Here is a 17,126-nt window from a genome sequence, read left to right as displayed (position 1 = left end):
ACGTCAACTCTTATAGCGGACACCCTTATATAGCGGACACCTGTCCATAACGGACACTTCCAGGAATCCCCAATGAAAATCACTATATAAATATCATGTATATAACGGACACCTTCCTAATGCGGACAGCGGACACTTATTTTTGTCCGTAAAGTTGTTAAAAATTCCGTATAACGGACACGTGAAACCATAGCCGTGTTGATATTTGTGTGTAAAACGTTTCTAAATAACAAGCAGAGCATTAAATACTCAACTCCCCTGGCAGCAATGCTAACTTAGGAAGCCACTTCATCAGTCACTAATTGTCCTGTTACCTGTAAGTTGCTGTAACAATGGGCAGTAATTACAATAGAGTGACCGATCGCCATCGGCAGGGGCCACACTAAAATACGCCATAGGGAAATATACGCCATAGGTACGCCATAGGAGTTTTTCGCACGCCATAGCAAAATATAACAGATATATACACAAAATAACTTGTTTTTTTCATTGATATACCTATTTTACAGGTTCTGATAAAGTTTCATTTCAAACAAATGTGTACTTTGTAAGAAAATCGGTCTTATTTGCGTAGTCAGTTTCAAGCACTATACGCCATACGTGTTTATGCACGCCATAGCAAAGTTCAAGGGTTGTTTCTGCAAAATCAAAGAATTTTTCACATTGCATGTGTATTATACATGATTTAGTAAAGATTCATGAAATAAAAATGTGTACTTTGTAAGAAAATCGGTCTTATTTGCGTAGTCAGTTTCAAGCACTTTACACTACTAGATCCTCTACAGTACGCCATACGTGTTTATGCACGCCATAGCAAAGTTCAAGGGTTGTTTCTGCAAAATCAATGAATGTTTCACATTGTATGTGTATTATACATGATTTAGTAAATATTCGTGAAATAAAAATGTGTATTTTGTAAGAAAATTGATGTTTTTGTCTATCGCAATTTCAGGTCGATTTCAAGGGAAGTAACTCTTGCAAAATGATTAGAAGGACACTATTAATTGGTATATATATGAAACCAAAGATATATGTTGACATCTCTGAAATGATATATATATATATAAATTATGTAATTTAATACAGAAAATATTCTGAAATTTTCAGAAGATGAAAGATGGAAGCATGGAAGATATTAATCTATAGATCTTAAATCATGGTTACTTATATATAATGAGCACTAAAAGATTTCAACTATTATGATTATGTTGCTCATCATTATTTTTCATGTCTTCCCTTTATGAAATTGTGTGTAAGTGAGTGTGAAAGGTGTGCTGTTTAGACTATGTATAATTATTATACCTATCTGCAACCGGTCTATGGAAAAGACTTATATAGGGTAATTCTGTTGTCTGATCCTATTATTTCATATATATAAATATTTAAAATAAAACTTAACAAATGATAATAATATACATAAATAACATTTAAATTTCTAATATAATTATGTTTATTGATTGTATGTATATTGAACATGTATTTGTATATATTTGAAATAATAAAATAATTTTTGAATTGAAATGGAAGCATGTATTGTACAGACATTATTACACTACACCAGAGACATATATATATATACATACATCTGTATATATGTCTCTGACTACACATAATATCATACATGTATTAAAACAACTTCAATTTCAAAAGGAATCACACAATAAAAGTTTTATTTTCAACATTTTATTTTGTGTTTTTTTTCTTTTTTTCTTTTTTCATTGATTTCATAAAATCTTTTAATGTATACAACTTATTAAATAGTGACACACTTAAAGTATGCATGTTTCATAACATTGTAACAATTTTTCCACTGGCAGCAATGTTTCCATCATCAAGGTACACTAGTATTTGTTGTTACAAGAATACTGAACACTTTTCATTACCTTTACCTGTACAGTTAACATCAGTCCAAATACTTAATTCATGTGTTAATGAACTTAGTGATTCAATGCTGTTCACATATACACATAATCCAAACCATTAAACAATTTGTGAACAGCGTTTTTCATTATTAATGAGAGTGGTCAAATAATGTGTTGTTTACTTAATGAATTAATATTTTCTAATAAGTGTTCACAATTACATCACATTGAATAGTGTGTAAACATAGATACTCATAAACAGGTTGATGAAGGATGTTGATAAATGAACTTAAAATCAGGACATTCCATGAGCAATTAAAGAAAATAAGTTATTAAAGGTAATTAAGCTGTCCCTGCATTGTGTCAGATGGTATAAATAAGACCCTTTTCAATTTCTGTTCATTCTATTACCTTCCCCCTACAAAGAAACATTCATACTCATCTATTACCCAGCAATGGCCAAGTTTGCAGTATTTGGGAGCAGCTATGTTACTCGTCTTGAGAGATATTGTCATGGTGATCTTAAGGTAAATAATGATAGCAAATGTGTTTGAGAATAGAATAAATATCAAAAACTCTCTTTGTTGGGTAATTCCCAAAATGCAAGTAATATTAAAAAAAAAAACCAATAATAATAACTGTCAAAGTTGGTATTTGAATTTAATTTTTCAATCTTGTTCACTAATATGAAATATTATGCTTATTCATACTATTGTTTCTTATGCAGGTTCCTGGCACCGTCAGATTCTTCGGGAAGGGTGGCATGCGTTCTGATTCGATTCCAAGACAACTACTTAGAGACCTGATAGAGTACAACCCTGATGTTGTACTCATCCAACTAGGAGGAAATGACATCTCAGCGACATCATCCCCCAACGACATTTTCCAGAGACTTCTGACACTGCAGGTGGACCTACATCATGCTGGAATTCAGGAGGTGAACTTTACAGAGATTGTGCGACGTGGTAACTTTGACAAGTCCCCAGGCCTGACAGCGACGTCTTTTGAGAAACAAAGGAAGAAGATAAATCGACAACTGCTGACTAGACTGAGATACATCAAGATTAGAGTTAACTTTCCAGAGGACTATGACCGTGACCAAGTGCATTTCAACGACTCAGGACTCAGGACCCAGTTCCATGCTTTGAGACGACCATTTTTTGCATAATTGATTGAAATTGATAAACACCTTTTATTATGTCATGTTACGCTTTGTAATTTATAATATGTTTAGAGCATTTAATCTTAAAAATGATTGATTTATTGATAATGGGTAATAGAGACAATGTTATAAAACATATACTTTAAGTGAGTCACTATTCGCTAGATTTGAAAATTTATGACATTGTAAAATAAATAAAAAGGTTGTATTAAATTTATGTAATTCATTTTGAAATAGAAGCTGTTTTGATATATATTATGTATATTGTTATAATGTATGTCATATGTTTCAATATTTAATCTGTTGAAAATGAAAATACACATGCATCATAATTCTATGTGTACAATAATGATTTCTTTAAATATATCATTTGTAGATTTGATAGTAACATGAATTTGAAAAATTAATATTTTTATTTTACTACAAAAAATAAATAAGTTTTCAGTATTTAATTGCAACTGGTCATTTCTAATAATATATGATTATATCACAATTTATATTTGTGTATGTTATTTGTATTACTAAATACAAATTGTTTTACAAATGTTGTACATATTACATTATGATTTGTGTTTTCATAAATAAATAGGCCAGTGTTTCATAGTGAGTCAAATATTGTGTTGTTCATTTTGTAAGTGTAAGAGTTACTTCCCTTGGGATTGACTCGGAAATCGTGATGGACAAAATCATCGTTTTTCATACAAAATACACATTTTTATTTAATGACACTTTTACATCTCATGTATAATACATATACAACGATGAAAAAACATTGATTTTGCAGAAATAACACTTTGATTGTTCTATGGCGTGAATATACACGTATGGCGTATTTTAGTGTAAAGTGCTCTCACCTGGCTGCGCAAACAAGATCGATTTTCTTACAAAGTACACTTTTTTTTCAATGAAACGTCATCAGAACCTGTAAAAGGGACATACCAACGCAAAAAACAATTCATTTTGTGAATCTATCGTTTCTATTTTGCTATGGCGTGCGGAAAACCCCTATGGCGTACCTATGGCGTATAATTCCCTATGGCGTATTTTAGTGTGGCCGATCGGCAGAGGTGTTTGTTTACTCAACCCCACCGGTGACAGCTAAGCTTAGCCATTCAACCATAGCCTAGACAACAAGAATGGTCAGGGGGTAATTAAATCATTATCAAGACCAACAAAAGAGGGACAAAGCAATAGTTATGTCTGTCATAATTGTTTTACTTACAAAATCAACCGTATGCAAATCTGACAGGGACAGGCACATGGTTATCAGCTGCCATTTTCTCACACTCGGAACTCCTCGGAATACGACTACGTAACATATGAAGAACAGCTGAAGAGTTCCGAGTGTCTTTGTATACACTATACTAATTGACTGAACCAGAAAACGGTATTTATCAAATTAAATCCCTTCATGGGTTTCAGAAAATATGTCTCAAAATAAATGCTTAGGGATTATAATTATCAGAGGAAAATGCACTTTCATTTATAAAGAGTTAATGTTGTAATAGAAAAGATATTTCAAACATATTTATTTTCCAAAATATTGAGGATTAATGAAAAGTGTTTTACTATGATAAGAATCACCTTTACTTTTTTGACTATGTTGAGTATTTGTCTGAATATATATATATATATATTCAGTATAGTATGATATTGTGAAGATTTGTATTGAAACTATAGGCTTAATATAAATTATTAAAAATATCAACTTCAATTTTTTTGTCAGATGAATGATTGAAAATAAATTAAGCATTTATCTTTAATTATTTGTCAATTATTCATTTGTTTCAGTGTTTAAATATAATAAATCAGGAGACATATAGTGTACTATAAACAGACTTTGGTTTGTTTCTTCGTTTATAAGGGACATAACTCGTTGAACCTCTATATAAAGGACACCTCTCTATAAAGGACACTTTTGTCTTGTCCCTTAGGTGTCCTTTATAGACAGGTTCGACTGTACCAGTTTTCACTAAAATCAGAGACCAAAATCTAAAAACAGGAAGTGAGCGTGGCCCCTGGCGGCCATCTTGGATGTCCGATCGCGAAAAAAACACCTGGTTGCACACCCCCATACCCTAACGAGTATGTCTGTGAAGTTTGATGATGATCGCCCAGGCAGTTTCTGAAAAAAGCGTCGGAAACCTCAGCAGTGGAAGAAAGTGGAAGAAATAAGAATAATAAGAATAATAAGAATAATAATAAGAATCCAAGCAAAAACAATATGTCCCCCCCCCCCCCCCCCCCCCCCCCCACTCCGTTTGGGGGACATAATAATGTTGCAAGCACAAATTGCATGTATACGTAGATCTACATTGATTTACAGGTTTTGAAGGAATTGGATGATATTGCCGGACAACCGGTTCCACTAATTCCAATTTGAATTTGGGAAGAAGTCAGCAATGGTGGCCACAATCTGATTAAAATACAGATCTCCACTATACACTACGTTATGAGGATCTGACAGTGGCCGATCGAAGGTCATGTTCAGATGACCTTTGTCGCCTCCTTACCTCGCATTTCAGTAGAGTGTCATTTCGTTACAAAATTTTACAATAGCTTTTATGTGACGAAATGACTGAACGCACAAATTAGATATCGCACACAAACTTTTACTGTCAAGATTTTGACAGCAGTAATTTGACTGCTATTGCAAAAGGTCATATGAACATGACCTTCTATCGGCCACCGTCAGATCCTCATAACGTAGTGTCTAGTGAAGATCTGTATTTTAATCAGATTGTAGTGGCCATCTTGGATTTCAGACTAACTTGTAAAAACAAAACACTTGGTCGGAACCATCTCAGCAGATCATTTTTTGGCAAGTGTGAATCCTACAGGTAGAACGGAAGAAGTTCAAAATGTGTTTTCAAGATGGTGGCAATCAGGCAGCCGTCTTGGATTTCAGACCAACCTGGAAAATAACATCACATGGTCGGGACCATGTCACGAATCTCACTGGTGGAACTTGAGAAACTATGTTCAAAAACGAGAAAAGTTTACACACATCTTACGGTGCACGACGACAGATGAAACATGATGTCCTTGTAGTACTTAAAATATCTTTAAATATGCAGAATCATATTTACAAAAGCATTGACTGTAACATTCATATGTATTTAAGATTACAAGAACATAATTTTCAACTGAACCCGTAAATAGACCAATATATGTACATATGAATTTAGTAACTTTCATTCACCTGATGAGCTTGTTATAAAGCAGGTGAAAACGCTAGTGATTCCTGGTTTGTGTTTTATATTTTAATTATGTGTATCCATCACAAGGACATTATACTTTTTAATTATGAATTTAATTATTTTTTTGGTCTTGTACACTAATTCACATCACATATGATCAATTCACCTTTTCCTGTTGATGTTTTGATATAGAGATGAAGGCCATTCTTATCAATTTCTTCCTCATTTTCCTTCCAGGATTGTTTCCTTTTTCTTAAATTCATGTTGACACTGTATAAAAATATAAATAATATGAATCAATAGCGGCAAGTCATCATGCAGTCAACAGGCAATCAATTTTCTATCCATAATTAAAGCGCTAGAAATTAAAGAGGATTGACCTTTTCTATTGTTATATTGTGAGGTAATTCAGAACGATGTTCAATTTATTCATTATTGCACCAGTCAGGGGTAAACACGATCTACTAATCGATTAAATCTGATACTCACACCATGACCAGCGTTAAATACGGTTCACTTGGCCCAATATTTACGTTAGGTTTATCGCAAGAAATTGAAGAATATGAGTACACAGACACTCAGGGCTTTCATTAAGTACTCCTCCACTCGTCCAGACGAGTGGAAATGCCCCGGTGCCGAGTTGGGTCGTCCTTGTCACTCGTCCCCAGTGCCGAGTTAAGTTGATATACTCTACATGTATTTCGAAATTTGGGCACATCTTTCCATTAAAACCCTAGGTTTTAAACACAAACAAAAACTATCCAACTAGTGGCTTCATTCCTGGTCAAGATCATTCGCGCTCTTATAATTATAACATACAGGATATACTAAAGCATCTACACGACGCTGATTGAACCGGAGAATTCCAATGTTGCGTAATCGTCGTGTTTAGTGAATGGCGAGCAACAAAAATAATGGATAACAAACAAGCATTGCTGTCTATTTTTAAACCAAGAACAGATAAATCAATCATGAATAACAAGCAAGATACCCCACAGAAACTTACTGGTACATTAAGTGACGGTGAAACACCAAGGAAAAGATTTTGAAAATGTCCCGAATAACTTTTTTGTGAAAGTGAAAGTAAAACATAAAGAATGCAAACTAACATTACGAAAGAAGAGTAAGATCCACCCTGGCCTCAACATTAACAATCAACAATTACAATCACTGATCAGTCGGAGTGGATAATGTAAAGCTTTAATCTCACATTTATATCCACTCTCATGAGTATGGACATTGTTATACCGTACAGTTTGAAAAAAATAAAACAAAAAAAGTGGAAACAGACGTTCGGTATTACAATTTGAGTAAATGATAATGATGAAGCACTGCTGCAAGTATAAGTATTGATTACAGATAGGCATATCCTTAGACAGCTTGAAACATAAAACAAACGAGCATTTAATATTGGAAAGTGTCATCTCCTTTTAGGGTATTAAACACATTAAATATCAGTATGAAAGAATAACGCAAATTTCAATATATATATGTGAATTTGAATATTCCATAATTAATAAAATTCAAACATCTGTTCTCTCTGTGTTTATTTTTTCATCAAGATGGTGCCAGGTGAAATTTGGAGGTGCCGAGTGAGATTTTGGTAGCCACTAGGGCAGGCACAGTGCCTAGTGGGAGAAAAAAAATAATGAAAGCCCTGACACTGTACATTATGCTAGAATATTTGTAGGCCTAACCACACTGAACAATTATTGCATCAGTCAGGGATAAACAAGGCCTAGTTCTATTAACTAAATACTATTTGATTACATGTATCTGATTTATCATTTGCGCCCATCGCACCACAAGCGTTAACTAATGTGTCTAACATGTATATAATATGCAGGGTTCAAAACTAGGTTTACAACACTAATTAAGTCCGTTAGTCCAAGACTAGTAACATTTCTGAAGGACAAGTAAATATGCTATTTTTATTAGGCCTGTGGACTAGTTCATTTTTTTGTATGCTGATCTATGACTTATTCAAGAGGAAATGTTACAAATTTAGCACTCATGATCAGGATAAATCTTACTGACCCTCTACTGGCGAGCGACCAATTCTCGCCAAGTCATTGAAGTATCCATTCTTGCCAATGCCCTCATAAAATACGTAGCTGGAATACGAGGACAATTTTTTGAGGATGTCTTCTTCCTAGTGTCTTCTATCAGTAGATGACATTTTGTGCAAAAATTCGGATGTACACGTATTTTACGAGTGCATTGCAATTGGCGAGAATGGGTACTTGGCGAGAATTGGTCGCCGACCAGTAGCTAGCCTATGGTTCTGATTAGAGGGTCAATAACTGACAATGACTAGGCCTAAAATTATCTGATTATCTGCCCATCACTAGCATTAAGGGGTAGCTACTGCCATCTTGGATTGAGTATACCCTGAACTGTCAACAGTTCAATTTAACAAAAATAACAATAAATGATGGACTTTTCCTATCATATTATCAATATGAATCATAAATAAATGATTCTAGATAATTTTCAAAATTTTAAAAGTACTCTTAGAGAATTTCAAACATGATTGTGACAGGCTGCACTTCCTGAAATCTGCTTATTTTTTTTTAATTCCTAAAAATAAAAATAAATTAGTTCAATATCCACTGCAGGGCCATTAGAGGAGAAAATCTTGATAAAACCATAAACAAAGTCATAACAGCTCAATGAAACAACAGTACATTCCAAAAAATAATGTATTCAAGATGGATGTTCCACCTAGTATAAAGTAGTTCCTGGCTTCTCTATATTTAGAATAGGTAAATTCCCCTGTATGGTAACATCAAAGTGCCAAACTTTGAATGCAAGGGAGACAATTTCAATTTATTTCAGAATGAATATAAGAAAGCTTTTTATCTTTCATTTTTGAAATGACATTAATAATATATATTCTCATTTCCTAAATTGATTGTAAACTTATTGTTGTGTTTATATACAACAAATACTCAGGTAACTTAGGCTATAAATATCTTCTTCTGCATAAATAAATGTTTATTCTAACTACTGTGTATATGAATTAAAAAATTACCTTATTTTAGCTGTATTTTTGGCATACAATAGTTTCCCATTACCAAACTTCCACAATGAAAACAGAGGATGTCAGCCGATATACACTGTCTTAAGTAGATGCATGAAATGTGAATTTGTTTAATAAAGTCAGTCTTAAATATGCAATTTTTTTTTTCTGTTTTGTTTCCAAACCACTTAAAACAGTACATATCGTTACCAGCTCTTGCTACTAGGAGGCCTCCTCTTTCAAGAGCCAAACATTTTTTAAAGTTCACGTGTGGTATCTCTTCCTTTGAAACGATGCTGTGTGTACGGTTAAGATGTCGGACAATGTACTTCTTTTTGTGGTTCCATTTTGCAACACCATGCTGAAAAAGAACAAGAGATCCCAGAGGGATCTTGGCGCCCACCATTGAATGATCTTTATAGGTTCCATGTCAGATTGATCTTTTCTCTACTTTTCCCTTCTTCTAAGTCTTACTAATCTGTGTAAATTCAGAAACAGCCCTCTAGATCTAGTACTTTTCAAACAAGGGGAACCTATATATAAAATTTAAGATTTAGCGATAATGGCTGTCTGTCGGCCATGTTGTTTTCCGATTGGTCCCAAAATGCAATACCAGGGACCAAGGGGAACCTACATATGAAATTTGAGAAAGATCCCTTCAGTACTTTCTCAGAAATAGCGATAACAAACTTCAATTGTCAAAATCCAAGATGACTGCCTGTCGGCCATGTTTTTTTCCGATTGGTCTTTAAATGCAATATGCATAACTAGGCACAGAGGGGAACCTACATATGAAATTTCAGAAAGATCCCTTCAGTACTTTCTGAGAAATAGCGATAACAAACTTCAATTGTCAAAATCCAAGATGGCTGCCTGTCGGCCATGTTGTTTTCCAATTGGTCTCAAAACGCAATATGCATAACTAGGCACCAAGAGGAACCTTTATATGAAATTTCAGAAAGATCCCTTCATAACTTTCTGAGAAATAGCGATAACAAACTTCAATTGTCAAAATCCAAGATGGCTGCCTGTCGGCCATGTTGTTTTCCGATTGGTCTCAAAACGCAATATGCATAACTAGGCACCAAGGGGAATCTACATATGAAATTTGAGAAAGATCCCTTCAGTACTTTCTCAGAAATAGCGATAACAAACTTCAATTGTCAAAATCCAAGATGGCTGCCTGTCGGCCATGTTGTTTTCCGATTGGTCTCAAAATGCAATATGCATAACTAGGCACCAAGGGGAACCTACATGAGAAATTTGAGAAAGATCCCTTCAGTACTTTCTCAGAAATAGTGATAACAAACTTCAATTGTCAAAATCCAAGATGGCTGCCTGTCGGCCATGTTGTTTTCCGATTGGTCTCAAAATGCAATATGCATAACTAGGCACCAAGGGGAGTCTACATATGAAATTTGAGAAAGATCCCTTCAGTACTTTCTCAGAAATAGCGATAACAAACTTCAATTATCAAAATCCAAGATGGCTACCTGTCGGCCATGTTGTTTTCCGATTGGTCTCAAAATGCAATATGCATAACTAGGCACCAAGGGAAGCCTACATATGAAATTTGAGAAAGATCCCATCAGTACTTTCTCAGAAATAGCGATAACAAACTTCAATTATCAAAATCCAAGATGGCTGCCCGTCGGCCATGTTGTTTTCCGATTGGTCTCAAAATGCAATATGCATAACTAGGCACCAAGGGAAGCCTACATATGAAATTTGAGAAAGATCCCTTCAGTACTTTCTCAGAAATAGCGATAACAAACTTCAATTGTCAAAATCCAAGATGGCTGCCTGTCGGCCATGTTGTTTTCCGATTGGTCTCAAAATGCAATATGCATAACTAGGCACCAAGGGGAACCCACATATGAAATTTGGGAAAGATCCCTTCAGTACTCTCTGAGGATTAGCGATAACATGAATTGTTTACGGACGGACGGACGGAGGGACGGACGGACGGACGACGGACCACGGACGCAGGGCGATTTGAATAGCCCACCATCTGATGATGGTGGGCTAAAAATGATACACTTGTTATATATATATAATTAGTCTAAATAACAAACACTTCATTCTCTAAGAATTGAATAGTATGGACATATTGTACTATCAAGTATGAAGTCCATACCGCATAAGCCAAACCATAATGTAACATTGATTTCCTGCTATATGACTACATCTGACAAAGTGAGACTCCCTGGGCAGGATAAATACAGTAAGATTCATCTCATGGGTTTGTGTTATTATGGAAATAACTTCTATCAAAACATTTGTTGAAATTAACGAATTTTTTTAAACTCCAATGATATCATAGTTCTTTCACACACATAAGCGGTCAGCTATCTATCGGAAACATCAAACTAGCTTCTAATGATTTTTATTTGAAACCAAAACAGTCCTTATTTTTTAAGGATTTAACAATGCTGAAAAAAAAACATGGTTTACATCATTACAACATTACATACCTGAATAGATGTCTATGAACTTCATTGAACCAATATCTCAATCCTGCTGTAGGTCATGATAATCAATCAAGTCTTTCCTCTTATCCTCTTTGTACTGCACTGCACCATCCCAGCCTTTACATGTCTCTCCTGATCTTTTTTCAAGGGACATAACTCCTATAACCAGAGGGATCTTGGCGCCCACCATTGAATGATCTTCATAGGTTCCATGTCAGATTGATCTTTTCTCTACTTTTCCCTTCATTTTACTAATCTGTGCAAATTGAGACATCCCTCCAGTACTTTTCAAACAAGGGAATCCTAGCTATAAAAGAAATTTGAGATTTAACGATAATGGCTGTTTGTTTGCCAGGTTGTTTTCAGGACAGACTGGTCCAAAAATGCAATACAAGGGACCAAGGGGAACCTACTTATGAAATTTGAGAAAGATCCATTCAGTACTTTGAGAAATAGAGATAACAAACTTCAATTGTCAAAATCCAAGATGGCGGTCTGTCGGCCATTTTGTTTTCCAATTGATCTCAAAATGCAATATGCATAACTAGGCACCAAGGGGAACCTTCATATGTAATTTGAGAAAGATCCCTTCAATACTTTCTCAGAAATAGTGATAACAAACTTCAATTGTCAAAATCCAAGATGGCAGCCTGTCGGCCATGTTGTTATCTGATTGGTCTCAAAACGCAATATGCATAACTAAGCACCAAGGGGAACCTTCATATTAAATTTGAGAAAGATCCCTTCAGTACTTTCTCAGAAATAGCGATAACAAACTTCAATTGTCAAAATCCAAGATGGCTGCCTGTCGGCCATGTTGTTATCCGATTGGTCTCAAAACGCAATATGCATAACTAGGCACCAAGTGGAACCTTCATATGAAATTTGAGAAAGATCCCTTCAGTACTTTCTCATAAATAGCGATAACAAACTTCAATTGTCAAAATCCAAGATGGCTGCCTGTCGGCCATTTTGTTTACCGATTGGACTCAAAACGCAATATGCATAACTAGGCACCGAGGGGAACCTACATATAAAATTTGAGAAAGATCCCTTCAGTACTTTCTGAGAAATAGCGCTAACAAGAATTGTTTACGGACGGAGGAACGGACGGACGGACGGACGGACGGAGGGATGGACGGACGACGGACCACGGACGCAGGGCGATTTGAACAGCCCACCATCTGATGATGGTGGGCTAAAAACAGCATTATCAAAAACAAGTTGTATAATTATAAATTTAAACAAGAGATCCCAGAGGGATCTTGGCGCCCACCATTGAATGATCTTTATAGGTTCCATGTCAGATTGATCTTTTCTCTACTTTTCCCTTCCTCTAAGTCTTACTAATCTGTGTAAATTCAGAAACAGCCCTCTAGTACTTTTCAAACAAGGGGAACCTATATATAAAATTTAAGAGTTAGCGATAATGGCTGTCTGTCAGCCATGTTGTTTTTGGATTGGTCCCAAAATGCAACACCAGGGACCATGAAATTGGAGAAAGATCCCTTCAGTACCTTCTGACAAATAGCGATAACAAACTTTAATTGTCAAAATCTAAGATGGCTGCCTGTCGGCAATGTTGTTTTCCGATTGGTCTCAAAATGCAATATGCATAACTAGGCACCGAGGGGAGCCTACATATGAAATTTCAGAAAGATCCTTTCATTAGTTTTTGAGCAATAGTGATAAAAAAATACAATTGTCAAAATCCAAGATGGCTGCCTGTCGGCCATGTTGTTTTCCGAGTGGTCTCAAAATGCAATATGCATAATAAGGCACCAAGAGGAACCTATATATGAAATTTGAGAAAGATCCCTTCATTGCTTTTCTAAGAAATAGTGATAACAAACTTCAATTGTCAAAATCCAAGATGGCTACCTGTCGGCCATGTTGCTTTACGATAGGTCTCAAAATGCAATATGCGTAACTAGGCACCAAGGGGAACCTATATATGAAATTGGAGAAAGATCCCTTCAGTACTTTCTGAGAAATGGCGATAACAAACTTCAATTGTCAAAATCCAAGATGGCTGCCTGTCGGCCATGTTGTTTTCCGATTGGTCTCAAAATGCAATATGCATAACTAGGCACCAAGGGGAACCTATATATGAAATTGGAGAAAGATCCCTTCAGTAATTTCTGAGAAATGGCGATAACAAACTTCAATTGTCAAAATCCAAGATGGCTGCCTGTCGGCCATGTTGTTTTCCGATTGGTCTCAAAATGCAATATGCATAACTAGGCACTGAGGGGAGCCTACATATGAAATTTCAGAAAGATCCCTTTATTAGTTTTTGAGAAATAGCGATAATAAACTTCAATTGTCAAAATCCAAGATGGCTGCCCGTCGGTCATGTTGTTTTCCGATTGGTCCCAAAATGCAATATGCATAACTAGGCACCAAGAGGAACCTATATATGAAATTTGAGAAAGATCCCTTCATTGCTTTTCTAAGAAATAGTGATAACAAACTTCAATTGTCAAAATCCAAGATGGCTGCCTGTCGGCCATGTTGTTTTCCGATAGGTCTCAAAATGCAATATGCATAACAAGGCACCAAGGGGAACCTATGTATGAAATTTGAGAAAGATCCCTTCAGTACTTTCTCAGAAATAGCGATAACAAACTTCAATTGTCAAAATCCAAGATGGCTGCCTGTCGGCCATGTTGTTTTTCGATAGATCTCAAAATGCAATATGCATAACTAGGCACCAAGGGGAACTTATATATGAAATTTGAGAAAGATCCCTTCTGTACTTTCTGAGAAGGTACTCTATATTATAACAACCAGAAACGGGTGTTTTTTTAAAAAGCGCTTTATAATCGATTCCAACGTTGTATCGGTGCATAAATAGACATGAAATGATGTTACAAATTAAAATTAGACAATTCCATTATAACTTTAGTTCCTGACCCCAATAAGTACAAGTACCTGTGATGGAAGCCTATCCACATGGGCGTATCCACATATATCTTCTGTTTATAGTGGTACGTAACAATGAGAACGCGTGCTTTCATTATCATAAATTCGTGGCATATACCTGTTGGGGATGATTAGTCCTGTAATATGCACGCTTTGTGACGAGCATAACAAACTGATATTCTTTTTATCACGTAAACAACTTCTGCAGAGCAAACGTTGGCCTCTCTTTCGCGGTAAAATATTGTCAACTTCCTGGGAAGGGGGATAACTCTCATCAGTCTGTCGAACACTTGTAGCGCTGTTCGCGATAGTCTCGCATTCCCCAGACTCTCGTCCTCGCTCGAGACTGCCTCAAACGAGAGTCTGGTCAGATTGCTATTTGAATTTTGTGATACCAAAACGAGGCTTACCGAAAAATCGGTAAAGTTTTTCATTGGCTGACAGCTACACACCCACAAAATAAAGAAAACAAACAAAATGGCGACTGAGAGAAAGTTTCAAGAAGCTCTGGAGTTCACGCTTGTGCAAAGAAACATCGATTTCCAACTGAAAGATTTGCAGCTCGCTATTCTGAAGGATGTCGTTATGAGTAAGAAAGACGTTTTAGCAGTGTTACCGACAGGATATGGGAAAACTATCATCTATTCGCTTATACCAACTCTGGTGGATGCATATGAAAGCAAAACTGACAGTATTGTTATCGTTGTTTCCCCACTGGTTGCTCTGATGGAAGACCAGGTTGTCAATATTGAAGCTAGTGGGATCCGCTGTGTATACGCAAGTAAACAGCAAACAAGAGGTGAGTTACATTACATGTGCTTGTGCTCGAATGAGTTTCCGATATTTCAAAAGTTATGCCTGTTATAGTAGATACAGTATGATTAATGCATTGTTATTGTTGATAGAACGTCAAACTATACAGTAATAGATCTACTTTTAAATAAATTTTATAAAACCACATTTAGTAAATTTACCCATTCTGCTTCAGAAACTGATACAGAGCTGAAAAATGGAACAGTCTCGATTTTGATGATGAGCCCAGAAGCCCTTTTCCACCGGTCCACCTAATGAGTGACCTGTGGGGAATGAGTGTCCTGTGAGAGTTTTTTCACGCCCCGCAATTCGTTAAGTAATATTTTTAAATAATTTTTTCTGTATCATACAGATGAACGTCGAACCCATTACCATGCCAAATTGCACTTGGATTGGACGTGTGCATATTATGCATTTTTCACGACAAAGTTACGGTGCAGCGCACATGCGAGTGTCCTGTGAGGTTTTTTCACGCCCCGCAATTCGTTAAGTGACATTTTCGAATATTTTTTTCTGTATCATACAGATGAACATCTAACCGATTAATTTGCCAAATTTGACTTTGATTGAACGAGTGCATATTATGCTAATGTACCGGCAAAGTTACGATGCATTACACATGTGAGCGTCCTGTGAGGAATGAGTGTCCTGTGAGAGTTTTTTCACGCCCCGCGATTCATTAATAGACATTTTAAAATTATTTTTTCTCTAGCATACAGATGAACATAGAACATATTAGCACGCAAAATTTGACTATGATTGGACAAGGGCATATAATGCAAATATATGCAAATCTATCGGCGAAGTTACGGTGCACTACACACGCGAGTGTCCTGTGAGGAATGAGTGTCCTGTGAGTGATTTTACACGCCCCGCAATTCGTTAAGTGATATTTTTAATTTTTTTTTTCTGTTTCATACAGATGAACATCTAACCCATATCCATGCCAAATTTGACTTCGATTGGAAGTGTACATATGATGCATTTTTTACGACAAAGTTACGGTGCTGATCGATTTGTTCGCACGCCCCATTTACCTATGGTTATACACATGTACCACCTGTGTCCTGTGGCGCCGTGCCAACCTCGGGTACCTTGACGTGTTAGTTATATATATATTCTTGCCGCAGGCATGGATCACTGTTAATTAAACTGCTGAAACCTTTTTTTTCTTAAATGTGCGGGCCGGTTTGTGCTGCTCCTTTTACATGTATTTTACGCACATATGATAAATTAATGCATTGTTTAAGCTACTTGAGTTAGATGTATTAATATAGAATTGAACAATATAACTTATATAACTACATAATATATAACCAAATATAATGGTAAACTGTTATTAATACATATAATTTGTTAATCTCAGTCTGAAAACTTGTAATGTACAATCACAAACAGGTCGACAGGTGATATATTGTCATGTTAATAAAATTTGAGCGTTTTTGTTCACGCCCCGCAATTCATTATCTGATGTTTTAAAATTATGTTTGCTGTATAATAAAGATGGACATCTAATCGATTAATCTGCCCCGCAATTCGTTAAGTGATATTTTTAATTTTTTTTTTGCTGTATCATACAGAAAAACATCTAACCGATTAATATGCCAAATTTAACTTAGATGGGACGTGTGCATATTATGCTAATGTACCGCCAAAGTTACGATGTGAGCG

The 17,126-nt window shown here is 35.7% G+C and overlaps 3 protein-coding genes across 3 annotated transcripts in view; all 3 read left to right on the top strand.

The window, feature by feature from the left end:
- LOC117320395 (N-lysine methyltransferase KMT5A-A-like) overlaps positions 1-1,146 on the top strand; it is an 11,240-nt gene extending 10,094 nt beyond the window's left edge. The window contains exon 5 of the mRNA XM_033874993.1: positions 1,108-1,146. Within this exon, the coding sequence (XP_033730884.1) occupies positions 1,108-1,146 (39 nt within the window). The remainder of the gene's footprint in view (positions 1-1,107) is intronic.
- An 862-nt stretch (positions 1,147-2,008) lies between these two features.
- On the top strand, positions 2,009-3,030 carry LOC117320394. The gene is made up of 2 exons (XM_033874992.1): positions 2,009-2,389; positions 2,590-3,030. The coding sequence occupies exons 1-2, from the start codon at positions 2,318-2,320 to the stop codon at positions 3,028-3,030; spliced, it is 513 nt and encodes a 170-aa protein (XP_033730883.1). The 5' UTR covers positions 2,009-2,317.
- An 11,925-nt stretch (positions 3,031-14,955) lies between these two features.
- Positions 14,956-15,710, top strand: LOC117320392 (ATP-dependent DNA helicase RecQ-like). The gene is made up of 2 exons (XM_033874991.1): positions 14,956-15,441; positions 15,631-15,710. Exons 1-2 carry the CDS (start codon positions 15,120-15,122, stop codon positions 15,708-15,710), a joined length of 402 nt encoding a protein of 133 aa, XP_033730882.1. The 5' UTR covers positions 14,956-15,119.
- The last annotated feature ends 1,416 nt before the right edge of the window (positions 15,711-17,126 follow it).

Source organism: Pecten maximus, unplaced genomic scaffold, assembly GCF_902652985.1.
Source record: "Pecten maximus unplaced genomic scaffold, xPecMax1.1, whole genome shotgun sequence".
In the NCBI taxonomy this organism is placed as follows: domain Eukaryota; kingdom Metazoa; phylum Mollusca; class Bivalvia; order Pectinida; family Pectinidae; genus Pecten; species Pecten maximus.
The sequence above is the reverse complement of the archived record's forward strand: the minus strand, read 5'-3'. Positions and strand labels throughout refer to the sequence as shown.